The 14,246-nt window shown below is 37.0% G+C and overlaps 1 protein-coding gene across 1 annotated transcript in view; it reads left to right on the top strand.

Annotated features, from left to right (window-relative positions):
• Positions 1–14,246, top strand: part of LOC132121424 (sorting nexin-29-like) — a 146,065-nt gene that overhangs the window by 24,400 nt on the left and 107,419 nt on the right. Inside the window, exons 12-13 of the mRNA XM_059530782.1 lie at positions 5,205–5,268; positions 6,370–6,498. Of these exons, the coding sequence (XP_059386765.1) occupies positions 5,205–5,268; positions 6,370–6,498 (193 nt within the window). The remainder of the gene's footprint in view (positions 1–5,204; positions 5,269–6,369; positions 6,499–14,246) is intronic.

Here is a 14,246-nt window from a genome sequence, read left to right as displayed (position 1 = left end):
GAGTAACCTTTTTGTGAGATCAGTATCAAATGAGATCAGTATTTGTATTGAACCGAATGGTGTATAGTTACACCCTTACTTGTAACACATAACTGCAGGTTCAATCCCAACTAGGGGTGACCCCGCTGTGCCTTTAAGAAGACACTCAATCCCAGGTTACTCCAGAGGGAATCTCCATGCAGATAATGCACCGAAAATAGCCTTTGATGAAAAGCCTGTGCTAAATGTGAACCAATGCCAGGTGTCTCAGACTGCTGCCTGTGAACCTTGCTTTCTGGGAAGGAAGTCAAAGCTTCGCCTCCTGTACTATCCTGGTTCCTCTCAGGATTACAAACATACTTGGACCACCTCACTCTGGTGTGTTTCTCCTTCTCCAGATGAGGGTCTCTGGCTGGGAGAGGGAGTTAGCTCCTCTGCAAATATTATCTTCCAGATCTATCTCTATCTCTATCTCTATCTCTATCTCTCTCTCTCTCTCTCTCTCTCTCTCTCTCTCTCTCTCTCTCTCTCTCTCTCTCTCTCTCTCTCTCTCTCTCTCTCTCTCTCTCTCACACACACACACACACACACACACACACACACACACACACACACACACACACACACACACACACACACACACACACACACTCTCTCTCTCTCTCACACACACACACACACACACACACACACACACACACACACACACACACACACACACACTTCTGTGCTACTGTGTAGAGTAACCATGACAAGTGCATAGTGCCACACATATTTATAACCCTTTGTGGGGTGAAAACAGCCTTATCAACAGATTGATAGTTTGGTAAAATTTGTTATAAGTGGTATAACGATACACCAACGCCATGGTTTGGTTCATATTACGGTTTTGGAGCCACGATACGGTTCGATTCTGTTTGCTGTGGGGATAGGGTTCATGCCATGGCAACAGAAATGCCATGAAGAACACTAGATTTAATTTTAACTTAATAATTATAATAATAATAGCAACAATAAATGCTCTATTTTAGTTCATGTTAATTAATGCATTAACAAATGAGACTTTAAAATTGTTGTTTGGTAAAGTGTTTCCAAAAAATCTATTGCAGGGGTCTCCAAACTCAGTCCTGGAGGGCCGGTGTCCTGCAGAGTTTAGCTCCAACCCTAATTTAACACACCTGAACCAGCTAATTGAAGTTGTACTAGGCATACTAGAAACTTCCAGGCAAGTGTGCTTAGGGAAGTTGGAGCTAAACTGTGCAAAACACCGGCCCTCCAGGACAGAGTTTGGAGACCCCTGATCCTTTGCCTTAAATTTTTTTTAATAATGCCCAAATGATGCAAACAAGCCATTGGGCATTCTTTAGGCTATAAATAAAAAGTGCATTTGCCATGGATAAATAAAATGTAATAGCCGGACAATAAGGAAATTATTTTAATTAAATATATAATAGCTCAATCTGACATTGGAGAGAGCATGAGCTGTTTGAGGCTGCTGTGCACGCTTTGGCTGAGAGCGCATTAAAAACAGTTGCTGCATCCCAATTCGCAAACTATCCGTCGTTAATAGTATTCAAAATTAGAATTAGTATGTCCCAAATCATTGTATGTTTAAATAAGTATGCCAATGATTCTCGAATGGTTTACTGCTTCCGGTAGAAATTCGAAGTTTAGAACTGTGCACACTCTAATGGTTAATATTGGCCACATCACATTGTGTGGTGGACGAAGATTTGATTAGAAACTACAAACATGCATAAAAACATGGTAGATATGTGAGACTGTAGAAAAAAAGTGTAATAAATAATATTTAATCTGTTGAAAAAATATTTATTTAATTTGTCCACGTTAGATTTCATCTGCAGCAATACTGTGAACTTCATTTCTCTCCAGTATGGTAGCAAATTAAATTGAACAAAATATGGATAATGTTAACTTTGATGATGATTGACAGGGCAGTTTTAATGGTGGCAGGATGCACGTAACTAAGCAACAAAACTTATGTTAAGGATGCAGATATGACAAAGTAGTATGTCCCAAAGCTTGCTTACTATTCCAAAAGTATGTACCTTTTTCTTCACAAAAGGAGAACATACTTTTAGGGCATAGTATAAGTAGGCAAATTAGGATGCTGCAAGTGTCTCTCAGAGAATGCGCGAGTAGGGGAGAGTTGGGACGGTTGCAACACTTCTTTTACTTTATAAAAATATATAAGAAATATTATAAAAAAAGGAGCGATACCTAACTATTGATAGGGATTGTTTATTAATCCATAAAATTACAGTTATGTAATGTTATGGCAAGCTTTTACATCATCGTTGTGGTAAGGGACATGTTGGGACAGTTGTATCTTCGACACACGTTAGCTATGCCTATTAAAAAAAAAACTGATTAAAATGATATGACTTTACAATGCTTTAAACAAAAACTTAAGCATGACAAAAAATCCAGTCATTAAAAAAATGTTTTTTACCATGAAAATTATATTTTAAAGAAGGAATGGTCACATGTGGCTGATGTCTTCCAGGAAGGATGAGTGGCTAATTGAGCATGTGTAGTATGTATTTCATTACTGATTGATGAAATAAGCCATGTTGCAACCGTTCCCACTCTCGAATTTCATGATAAAGTTTAGCTTATAAAGTGACAGTAAGGCAGTTTCACTTTCCTTTTTTGTCCCACAAAGTATATGGACAAGCATTTGAAAGCAGCTGATAGGCAGTGTGTAATATCAGAGTCCCTTTAAGGAAAGTCACTCTGCGGCCATCTTTGCAACGTGTCTCGGGCAACTATTTCAGTCATGAAATTACAGCTTCTGCTCTTTGAATGGGGAAACATCACATTCTCCATAGCTCCAAACCAAACTTACAATTTCATACTTAAAATCACCAATGAAATATGACAACAACAACAAGTCTCATATGTTTTGTTTCTTCTGCTCATAGAGCTTTAAAAAGCAATTAGCTGGTGAAGTGGATTTACTTATTGTAGAGTTAACAAAAGTTATCATGTGCATTGTAGTGCGCATGTCTTAACAAATCTCAGTAGACAAGGAAGATTTTAAAATGAGCTGTTCATTCATAAATTCATAAGATCTTACCCTCAGGCTGTCGGAATACAAATCAGAAGGAACACAAACAAGTGCAGATCTATAAATGGGTGGGGCTAAATAAGGTGTATAGTAACCAGAACTTCTAATGGCAGCTGCAATGATTCAATGACTTTACCAATTAGCGATTGGCTCTTTTATTCAGAAGTCAGGATTATTCTGCCATACATCTCCCATTCATAAGAAATATGATTGCAGTTACTTTGTTTACCTACAGTCTTTGGCAGTGTGAGCAGTTGTAACTGTTTGTATGAGCATTCTGTTAGGGGCATCAAAGGCTTCAGTTTACAATGTGTTTTTTGCAGCATTAAGAACTGTAGACAATCATAGACATAGATGTTGAGTGCATTAGTCAGAATCCCCTCAAAGTTCAGCTTGAGCTCATAGAACAAATTCGGCACACTCGCTAATTGTTTCATTTTAACCAACAAAGTGTAAACATGATGTAAACGAGAGATTAATTGAGCAGTGTAAACAGCTTTTTGGATTATAATTGGAAATTTCTCAAGAGTGTGTAACTCCGTGAGATTCCACTGAACTGAAGTTATTGAGCGCTTCAGTGATTATGAAGCACATGCTCTTTGTTCACTTTTTAAAGAAAAGTTTTATCCGTTCACTATATACAAACTGCAAAATTATGGGAGTAACAACTGTATTTAAATTAATAACTAGAAATATTAACCATAGCAACAGATGACACAAAAAATGTTAATGTCTGTAAATTAATTTTTGAAGTGTAAATGAAAAGTGTAAATATGCTAATCTATTCTTTTTTTTCACTAACTTGAACACTTTATTTCTTTTTTAAGCAGTATTTACTTAGTTAAAAACTCTTTCAATTATTTTGATCATTAATTTACTACTTTAATTATGGGTCTATTTGTATGGTCTTATAAATATAATTTTTGTGTGTCTTGGTTTGGGGTTATTATTGAATTGATGGTTAGTTTTTGCGTTTGAGTTTCTTTCTCCCTCAAGGGTGGAAGTTACATTTTGTTGAGAGATGTAATTTGTCATTTTCAGGAGTTGCTTTTAGCCTCCGGTTGGTTTCTTTAATTTACTTACTCATTTGGGACAATATTTTGCACGCCTACCACTGAATGTTTTTTTTTGTGTGTGTTCTAATTTCTATCCCTTTTCCAACAACTAATTTCCTGCATTTCACTTGGCCAGATTTACTACAGTAACCAGACTCCTTAAAACAAATGTTGTCCTATTGTTGTTACCATTTTCTGGAATTAGTTTTTGAAAGGGACATTGCTCATAAGTGAAGCTGTTTCAGATTACTTCTACGGCTGCCAAATTGATCTCTGGTGGTCTGATAAGCTTTTTCCTCTTAGAGAGATGGTAATTGAGCTATTTCACTGTTCAAAAATACCAATGTTTTCGTTCTTCAAAAATAACAGCCTTTTTTAACTTTCTTTTGCTGGAAGTACTTTAAGCTTGTTAAATGTGGATCAGACCAGCCAGGTTCATATGGATGGCTCTTTCCAAGCCTGTGGTTCCTCTGAGATTCATTAAATGATAATGGACTGATAGGAGTGTTCAGACTTTGTCTTTTGGAGCCGTGTTGTTGGCTTTATCTAGGTTACCCAGTGCCAGGTCATCCAGCTTTAAGAGTGTAACAACAAAGAAACTCATTCTCTCTTTCCTTTTCGCTCACCAGTCTGTATTTACCGAGTGTTGCCGTTCTTTCCATAGTGTCTTGAAGTGCTGTAATAATGCTTCCCAGTCAGAGCTTTATGTTTCACAGTGCTAATGTGTTTTGAGGTAAAATCTACTGAGGCTCTCCTTACGGCTGTGTTATAAATGCCTTACCCTTTCACGTCACCTTCATTTGAAAGAAATTAATGTCTGGCTGGTATTTTAAGCCTCGCATAGTTCTCTTTATTAGTTCTGGGGTGCTACACAAATGAAAATGTCAGTGGTATAAAACAGTAACCCTTATTGAAAGAATGAAAAAGACAGGTGTGGAACATTAAATCCCAGTGAGATATTGAGTCTTATTGTTCAGAAGTCATGTTTTTTTTTCCTGAGTCGGGTGAGGACAAAAGCCATTGTTCATTTTGAGTAGGTTTTGATGCCCTTGTAACATAGATTTTTTTTTTCTCCTTAGCTGAACTGCGGCAAGCCATTGTGGCCATGATGAACAGGAAAGATGAACTCACTGAGCAGAACACGTACGTTTTTACTCATCATAGATTCTTCATTTATTCATGAAACATGAGCCTAACAAATTTGTATGGAAATCTGTTATTGAAAGAGTTCTTTGGAGTGATTTGAATGATTTTCAGAAATTCCTTCTGCTTGTTTTTCATAGATGTATTTTTGGCATGTCCCACCTTGGCACTGACTTTCTTAACTGTATTCAACAATTAAAATGATACAATATATTAATTGCAATATAATACAATTGATATGAACTGATATTCAGTTACTTGTATTAAAATCTGTTAGAGTGATAATTTATAAAAATAATAATAATATTCATGTATTTTATTTGTTTATTCAATTTTAATTTGTTGATATTAATATTTTATAGGATGTGTATTGTTGACAAAATGAACACTATTCTTTTAATTTTTTGTGTCAGTAAGTATATTATATACAGTATATATATATATATATATATATATATATATATATATATATAAGTATTATTTTGCCAAGATGCATTGATTTAATCAAAAGTAACAGTAATCTTTTTTTTACTATTTCAAATAAAATGCAGTTCTTTTGAACTTTCCATACATCAAAGAATCCTGAAAAAAAAGTGCCATGTTAGCATATTAGAATGATGTCTGAAGACTGGAGCAGTGGCTTTGTCATTTAAAGGAATAAATCATATTTTAATATATATTTAAAAAAACTTATTTTAAATGGTACTAATATTTTATAAGATTGCTGTTTTTCCAGTATTTTTTATCAAATAAATGCACTCTTGGTGAGCATACTTTCAGAAACCGTACCGACCCCAAATATTTGAACTGTTGTGTATTTCAGGGTTTTGAACTATATAATAGAAATAGAAAATAAAAAATAACTAGCGTCATAACTTAAATATGTAATATTGAGATTTCACTGAAAACAAAAAAACAAGACAAAACAAAACTTGAGTTTCAATGAATGTCTAACCTTTTTTGTACCCTATTTGTGAAAAGTGCCATAATGTGCAGCTGGGTTATTGTCATGTGCACTTCTAGTCATTAAAGATTAAAAAGATAAAAAAAGGGTCAGATGTGTGTGTATGTGACTAACTGTTGTTATACTGTTTGGCACAGATCTCTGCGCAGTCTCCTGGATGGAGAGATGGAGCACTCCGCTGGGCTCAGGCAGGATGTGGACAGCTTGAAGAAGAGACTGGCTGAACTAGAGGAGAGACATGCAGCCAAAGTCCAAGCTCTCATGAGGTACTCACTAGAAAGTAATCGAGCAGTCTCATATAGGCCGTCTATCAGTCTAGTCCACATTGTATTTTAAACCAAACACCACCTACTTAGATAGAAAACAGCTATCTGACCTGCATGTGAAGCACTGTAGATTTTTTTTTTAATTAAAAAAAGTAAATTGCACAACAATAAAAACAAAAAAAATCAAGCTTTCAAGACTTGAGCTTTGAGGTTGTTTTTGACTGAGGTGTCTTATGCTCCCTGAGGCTGCACTTATTTAAGCATGAATACTGTTAAAAACAACCATATTGCCAAATTGTGTTTAGATCATACTAACCGTTTTCTATTTCAGTAAAATTACATTTATAAAGTAATTTAGCTGACCCATTGACAAGCCATCCAAGATTAGCCATTTCTGCAGTGTCCCATAATCCTCCAGAAATCATTCTAATATGATTATTTGGTGCAAAACATATTAACATATTATTATCAGTGTTGAAAACAGTTGATTACTGCTAATATTCATTTTTGAAATCATGTTACTTTTTTGTCTGAATTCATTGATGAATAGAAAGTTCAAAGCTTATTTAAAAAAAAAAAAAAAAAAAAAAAAAAATATATATATATATATATATATATATATATATATATATACACACACACACACTGACCACAATCTTTTAAATAATAGTTTATATTATTTTCAGTCCTTGTGTAGTATTTATACCTTATATACCTTATTTGTTCCTTTTATTACATTTTTAAAAATGCTTTCTTCATGGTCAAATCAAATGTGCTGCTAATATTTTGTGTTGTGGTCTTTAGTAAGGCTTATAACTCTTCGTTGAAGCATTTTAAAAAGTCTATGGTGAAAATCAATGTCAGAAAAAGTCTGTCGCGGAGACTAACCAAGGAATGACAAATGTTAGCACAGTTGCAGTTATTCACTATAAGATGATCAGAAACCCTTAAGCATTTTGTGTATTAATTAACTTCAAGTTTGAGTGTCATCAAATTGATTACTACTTAAGTAAAACATGTCTTTCTGTCTCGTTGCTTCCTGTCTCAGAGTCTCAAATGTTAAGGGTCCAGTCAGTTTTTATGTCTCAAATCTAATCTGTCCCAGTCAATAGAGACTAAAAATAAGGTGCGGAAACGCTCGGTGTGGCTGTGTGCTCGGAGGAAGCACCTATGAGCCGTGCTCTTGGGCTTAGCTCCATTGATTCAGCCTGGCTCAGTGGGCAGTATTTAAGAAGCAGGAACCATACAGAAAGAGGCCAAAATGCTCTCATACTCACATTCAGGCTACAGTCAATACAAAGCTCTCCTACTCTGTCATGTCCAAGTTCAACCGGACGAGCAGAAACAGACCAAGGGCTAGTTGTGAATAATAATACTTTGCTGAACGCTGCAGAGCTGCCAGGGTTTTTGTCTTCCTGAAGTGCTGCTATGTTATTGGAAGAGACATCTTGCTTTTGTGAGCATTTCATCAGCTCTCATGTAGTGGTTTCTTAGGGGGATAATGTGGGGAGTGAATGAACAAGTTAATTTAGCTCAGTAAGAGGACAGCGGCTGAGAGCAGGAGGCAGGCTTGTCAGTATGACGCTTTGTCAAAGAGAGGATTATGGGGGAAAAACCACACTCGATATCATGCTGGTGACATCTGCATCATGCCTGGATGGTGCATCCCTCCACTTGCTCTTCATCAGCCTGTTTAGACAAACTGACACAGGGTTGGTCTTGTTTACAAGTTGATTCAGTTATGTATCTGATTCTGAAGGGTCCGCCAGTCGGCTGTTCCGTGTACTTTCCGTTCGGTTTAGCCTTGGAGAATGTTCTCTTCTGATTGGCATTGAATTGTCTTTGACCTCTGTTTTGGTTCAGTAATCGTCACATTTTGTAACACTTAAGATAATAGCAGCTGCTGCATAATGCCGGTTCTGTGTTTGACATTTTATTTACCTGTAGCCTTAGGGAGATGGAAATGGGTTCTGGGAAGGGCATCTAGACTGCTGTCATGTCAAGGCCGTACATTTGCTGTGCTGAAGGAACTTCTGTGGATTTCTGCGAAATATAATTTTGCATTCAGCATGGTTGATTTAAGCTGGTGAGGCACCACATACCTCTAGAACAGGGATTAACAAATTACTTTTTTAAGGCGGGTGTACACGGTGCGAATTGGGATGGTCGGAAGATCGTATGTCCACGCACACGTCACGAGTGGGTTTATCTGAAAATCGTACGGATGAGGTGATATACGACACGATTTTACGACCAGTCAATTTCCGAAGCAATCGCACGAAGTTTATAGGCGCGTTCGACTTGAAGAAGCGCTCCACAGAATGATCACTTGTATGACATCAAAGTACCGCGAGAGCGATAAGAGAGCACACGGATCCAATGCATTCAAATCGCTCTCGCCGTACTTTGATGTCATACAAGTGATCATTCTGTGCAGCGCTGCTTCAAGTCGAACGCGCCTAATATAACTGCTCTCCCTCTCTTATAACTGCATATAAAATATTGATACAAGCCGTGACTGTTTCCTACACATGCAGGTTCTTTTTCAGCAACAAGTATCCGGGACGTCTGGTCACCCTAGTGTGTGTGTGTGATTGTGTGTGTGTGTGTGTGTGGGGTTTATGGGGACACAAATATCTATAATGACATGGGTATTAAAACATAAACATGGTTTATGAGGACACTTCCTGTGCCCTCGTAAACCAAATGGCTTAAAAAAAATACTAAACGGTGTATAATTGAAATTTTCCGTGATGGATAGAGGTAGTGTATGGGGATAGAATCAGGGGCGTCATGCATTCATGATTTTTGAGGGGGCACATTTTGGGGGGGGGGGGGGGGGGGAGTATAAGTCATTCTTCGAAAGCACTGTATAACTGATATAGGCTTATTTTTTTTATTATTTTTTTTCCTTTTTATTCAAAACAATTCCAAACATGCTTAATATATCAGGAAATATCTCGTTTCTCAAATATGTGTAGGTAAACGCGTTTTGCACCTTTATAGATTGTTATTTGATCAATATATGGAAATGTAGTGTAATCTATTAACTACACATAAAAACCTGACTTTTTACTTAAGTGCCATATCATGCCATAAAATATTTTGCATTTAATGTAAATTTTAATAACAATATTGTAAGATACTTATTTTAACACTTTCATTTTACAGAGAGTAAAGAACATTTACATTATCAAAAAACATTTTCATTCAGTCTAGCCAGAGTTCAGGCACTCTCAAAAACTCCCATTAAAATCACTGAAGCACTTTACATTATGAAACGAATATCTTACTTACATTCGTACGCACATCTGCACTTTTTGTTGTTTCTGATGAGAGAATTCGCTAAATAATTCAGTCAGCGAGCAAGTGAACAAAACACCGCGTTTCAGTGATGACTCTTCTGGACGTCTCTGATTGGCCATTGCATCCATAAGCGCAACAGAATAGTTTCTGATTGGTTATCATGAAGCGTTGTACGAACGCGTCTGTCTCTTGCTCAGCGCCAGCCAGCGAACGCAGATTTGAATTTAGCAGCTGATGCTGTGCACTGAACGATCTAATCACACCGCTGTGATTGTATCAAATATATAAAAAATATTATTATTTTTTTTTTCTTTTCGTTTGGAAGCTGCATTTAAAATCCACTTGGCTCAGAAATCTGAGGGGGCATGTGCCCCCTCACTTTGAATGGGCACGACGCCTCTGGATAGAATATACAGTTTGTACAGTATAGAAAACCATTACGTCTATAGATCAACAAATCGGCTCGTACAACCGCACACGTCACAAATTCAAACCGATAGCTCACAAAATTTTTAGACATGTTTAAAAATGATCGGGAGGTCAGGAAGTGCTTGTAAGGCACTCTGCTCGGCTCGTAATTCCTCGCACATGATACGAATTTATCGAATTTATACGAATTAAATTGATTCGTATGAGCATACACGATTTTAAAAAATCGCATGCGAACTCGTAAAAAATTTGCACCGTGTACGCCCGCCTTTAGTAAGCATTTTACTATACAGTGACCTATTTTAATTGTTTTTTTTTCTATTATTATTTTTATGATTTAATAAAAATATTTTATATAGAACAAGATCATAAGAAACACTTTTGTTCAAATATTAATGATGCATTTATTGTAATTTAATCAGAAGGGCATATAGTGGTGGCCAAAAATATCAGCCCCTTTGGTAAATATGATAAAAGAAGGCTGTGAAAATTGATCTGCATTGTTAATCCTTTTGAAAAAAATTCACAAAAAATTATCCTTTCATTGGATAATAAGAATTTAAAACGTGGGGAGGGGGGTACACTTATGAAATAAAAGGATTTAAAATACATTATAGAAAATATTGTAAAATACATTATAGAAATGTATGATGAATTGAATGATTGAATTTTATCAATTATATTTTATTTTATTTTTTTTTGGTTTTTAAAATAATTTTTTCTCTTCTTGGTGCACGTGAGTACATGTATAGAGCACATAGCACAGTATTTTCGAATACAAAAAGAAAGACATATTTCAGGTAAGTTCAGGTAAGTTAAATGGTTTAATTAAAACTTGTTACAGGGCTTTAAAGTGATAAAACACTGACCTGGTGTATTAAGAACAGTGGTCTTTTTGTGATATGGCCTTTTTGCATTAATTCTAGAACTTTCAGACTAATGCAACTATTACTTTGAAGAGAATGATATTATTTTATGTTCAAGGTGGCACTCATTAAGTAGACCACTAAATGACCCATATGCCCTTCAGAGGGACACCAGCAGTCCCCCACTTTGTGCTATAGATCTTAGTCTTCTAGTATGAATACACTAGCTTCGCTCTGCAGGGGCAATAGAGAAGATCAATGTGGCACACCTGACTTGCCGAGTCCTCCCTATAGAGAAGCTGTCACTTATTAACTTTAATTAAATCGCCGCGGAATCGTGCACAGCTCGCCGGTGTGAAAAACGACTGAGTCCCCTCCTTTGAGAGCCTGCCAGACACCTTTGGATCTCCTTCATTCTCTCCCTCTATTGTAGGGTATGAAATGGGCAGTGATAAGCGAGTTACAAAAGGTGTCCTGGAGGAACAGGAATGGATGTTTTTCACAGTAACACAACCTGGATTGATTCTGATTGATTTTCCCAAACCACCAGTAACAAGCCTTGTAAGCAAGCTTGCATACGTGTACACACGCACACACACACACACACACACACACACACACACACACACACACACACACACACACACACACACACACACACACACACACACACATCTTGCTCCCCAGAACAGCCTTATCACACTTTGTGTAAAGCAGTTCCTGGATTTGAAAAAAAAAACAATTTGCACAGTTTTCTGTGATTTAATAGCAAATAATCATGTTAAGTGCAGTTAATCACACCTAACATTTAAAAGTGTGCAATCATAAACACATTTAAACACTGAATCCTCCAGTTGGTGTAGAATCAAAATAAGATACTGTTAAACAAATATTTTTTAAAAATCCTTTATTACCAACTGCTGTCAAGGACAATTTCACTGATATGAATACTAAAACATAAGCATTTTTTAATTTATCAGACGCAAGTGACTTGACCTATGAGGAATACAACAAGCCGATAATACTGCTAACTGTATTAATTTAATATCTTTTCAGTTTCTGGGAATAAAATCAATATTTATAGCCAATCAGCATTATATTTGGAAGTCATTTTAACATTAATAGCAGGGATGTCCTGAGGTGATCTCAAGGATCAGAATTCAGGGCTGATTAAATTATATATATATATACAACCCGAATTCCGGAAAAGTTGGGACGTTTTTTAAATTTGAATAAAATGAAAACTAAAAGACTTTCAAATCACATGAGCACATTTTATTCACAATAGAACATAGATAACATAGCAAATGTTTAAACTGAGAAAGTTTACAATTTTATGCACAAAATGAGCTCATTTCAATTTTGATTTCTGCTACAGGTCTCAAAATAGTTGGGACGGGGCATGTTTACCATGGTGTAGCATCTCCTTTTCTTTTCAAAACAGTTTGAAGACGTCTGGGCATTGAGGCTATGAGTTGCTGGAGTTTTGCTGTTGGAATTTGGTCCCATTCTTGCCTTATATAGATTTCCAGCTGCTGAAGAGTTCGTGGTCGTCTTTGACGTATTTTTCGTTTAATGATGCGCCAAATGTTCTCTATAGGTGAAAGATCTGGACTGCAGGCAGGCCAGGTTAGCACCCGGACTCTTCTACGACGAAGCCATGCTGTTGTTATAGCTGCAGTATGTGGTTTTGCATTGTCCTGCTGAAATAAACAAGGCCTTCCCTGAAATAGACGTTGTTTGGAGGGAAGCATATGTTGCTCTAAAACCTTTATATACCTTTCAGCATTCACAGAGCCTTCCAAAACATGCAAGCTGCCCATACCGTATGCACTTATGCACCCCCATACCATCAGAGATGCTGGCTTTTGAACTGAACGCTGATAACATGCTGGAAGGTCTCTCTCCTCTTTAGCCCGGAGGACACGGCGTCCGTGATTTCCAACAAGAATGTCAAATTTGGACTCGTCTGACCATAAAACACTATTCCACTTTGAAATAGTCCATTTTAAATGAGCCTTGGCCCACAGGACACGACGGCGCTTCTGAACCATGTTCACATATGGCTTCCTTTTTGCATGATAGAGCTTTAGTTGGCATCTGCTGATGGCACGGCGGATTGTGTTTACCGACAGTGGTTTCTGAAAGTATTCCTGGGCCCATTTAGTAATGTCATTGACACAATCATGCCGATGAGTGATGCAGTGTCGTCTGAGAGCCCGAAGACCACGGGCATCCAATAAAGGTCTCCGGCCTTGTCCCTTACGCACAGAGATTTCTCCAGTTTCTCTGACTCTTTTGATGATGTTATGCACTGTAGATGATGAGATTTGCAAAGTCTTTGCAATTTGACGTTGAGGAACATTGTTTTTAAAGTTTTCCACAATTTTTTTATGCAGTCTTTCACAGATTGGAGAGCCTCTGCCCATCTTTACTTCTGAGAGACTCTGCTTCTCTAAGACAAAGCTTTTATAGCTAATCATGTTACAGACCTGATATCAATTAACTTAATTAATCACTAGATGTTCTCCCAGCTGAATCTTTTCAAAACTGCTTGCTTTTTTAGCCATTTGTTGCCCCCGTGCCAACTTTTTTGAGACCTGTAGCAGGCATTAAATTTTAAATGAGCTAATTAAGTGGATAAAAGTGTACAATTTCTCAGTTTAAACATTTGCTACGTTATCTATGTTCTATTGTGAATAAAATATTGGCTCATGTGATTTGAAATTCCTTTAGTTTTCATTTTATTAAAATTTAAAAAACGTCCCAACTTTTCCGGAAATCGGGTTGTATATATATATATATATATATATATATATATATTAGGGATGCACCGGTTGACCGGCCAGAATTCGTTTTTTGGTCTTTTTTCGGCCGTTTTTTCCAAAAGTGCGCCCGCGTGCACAGACTACATTGTAATCATTCGCTGTGCCATTTGTGTGGAAGTATTTCGAAATTTGTGCCCAGGACACAGGCAGCCGTTCAGCACTGGAAGTGCAGCGCTACATGTCTGAGGCACAGATAACAGGAAGCAAACAGCCTACTGCACAAAGTAAGAGCCCCTTTCCAGCGCTCACTGAAGCTGCGTGAGCGTACTGTACCTGTCCGCGCCCTGCACAAGAGGAGACAGTGAAGGGATGTTCAGCT

Source organism: Carassius carassius, chromosome 39 (genome assembly GCF_963082965.1).
Source record: "Carassius carassius chromosome 39, fCarCar2.1, whole genome shotgun sequence".
NCBI classification, from domain to species: Eukaryota; Metazoa; Chordata; class Actinopteri; order Cypriniformes; family Cyprinidae; genus Carassius; species Carassius carassius.
Note: the sequence above shows the minus strand (reverse complement) of the source record. Positions and strands in the feature narration are given on the sequence as shown.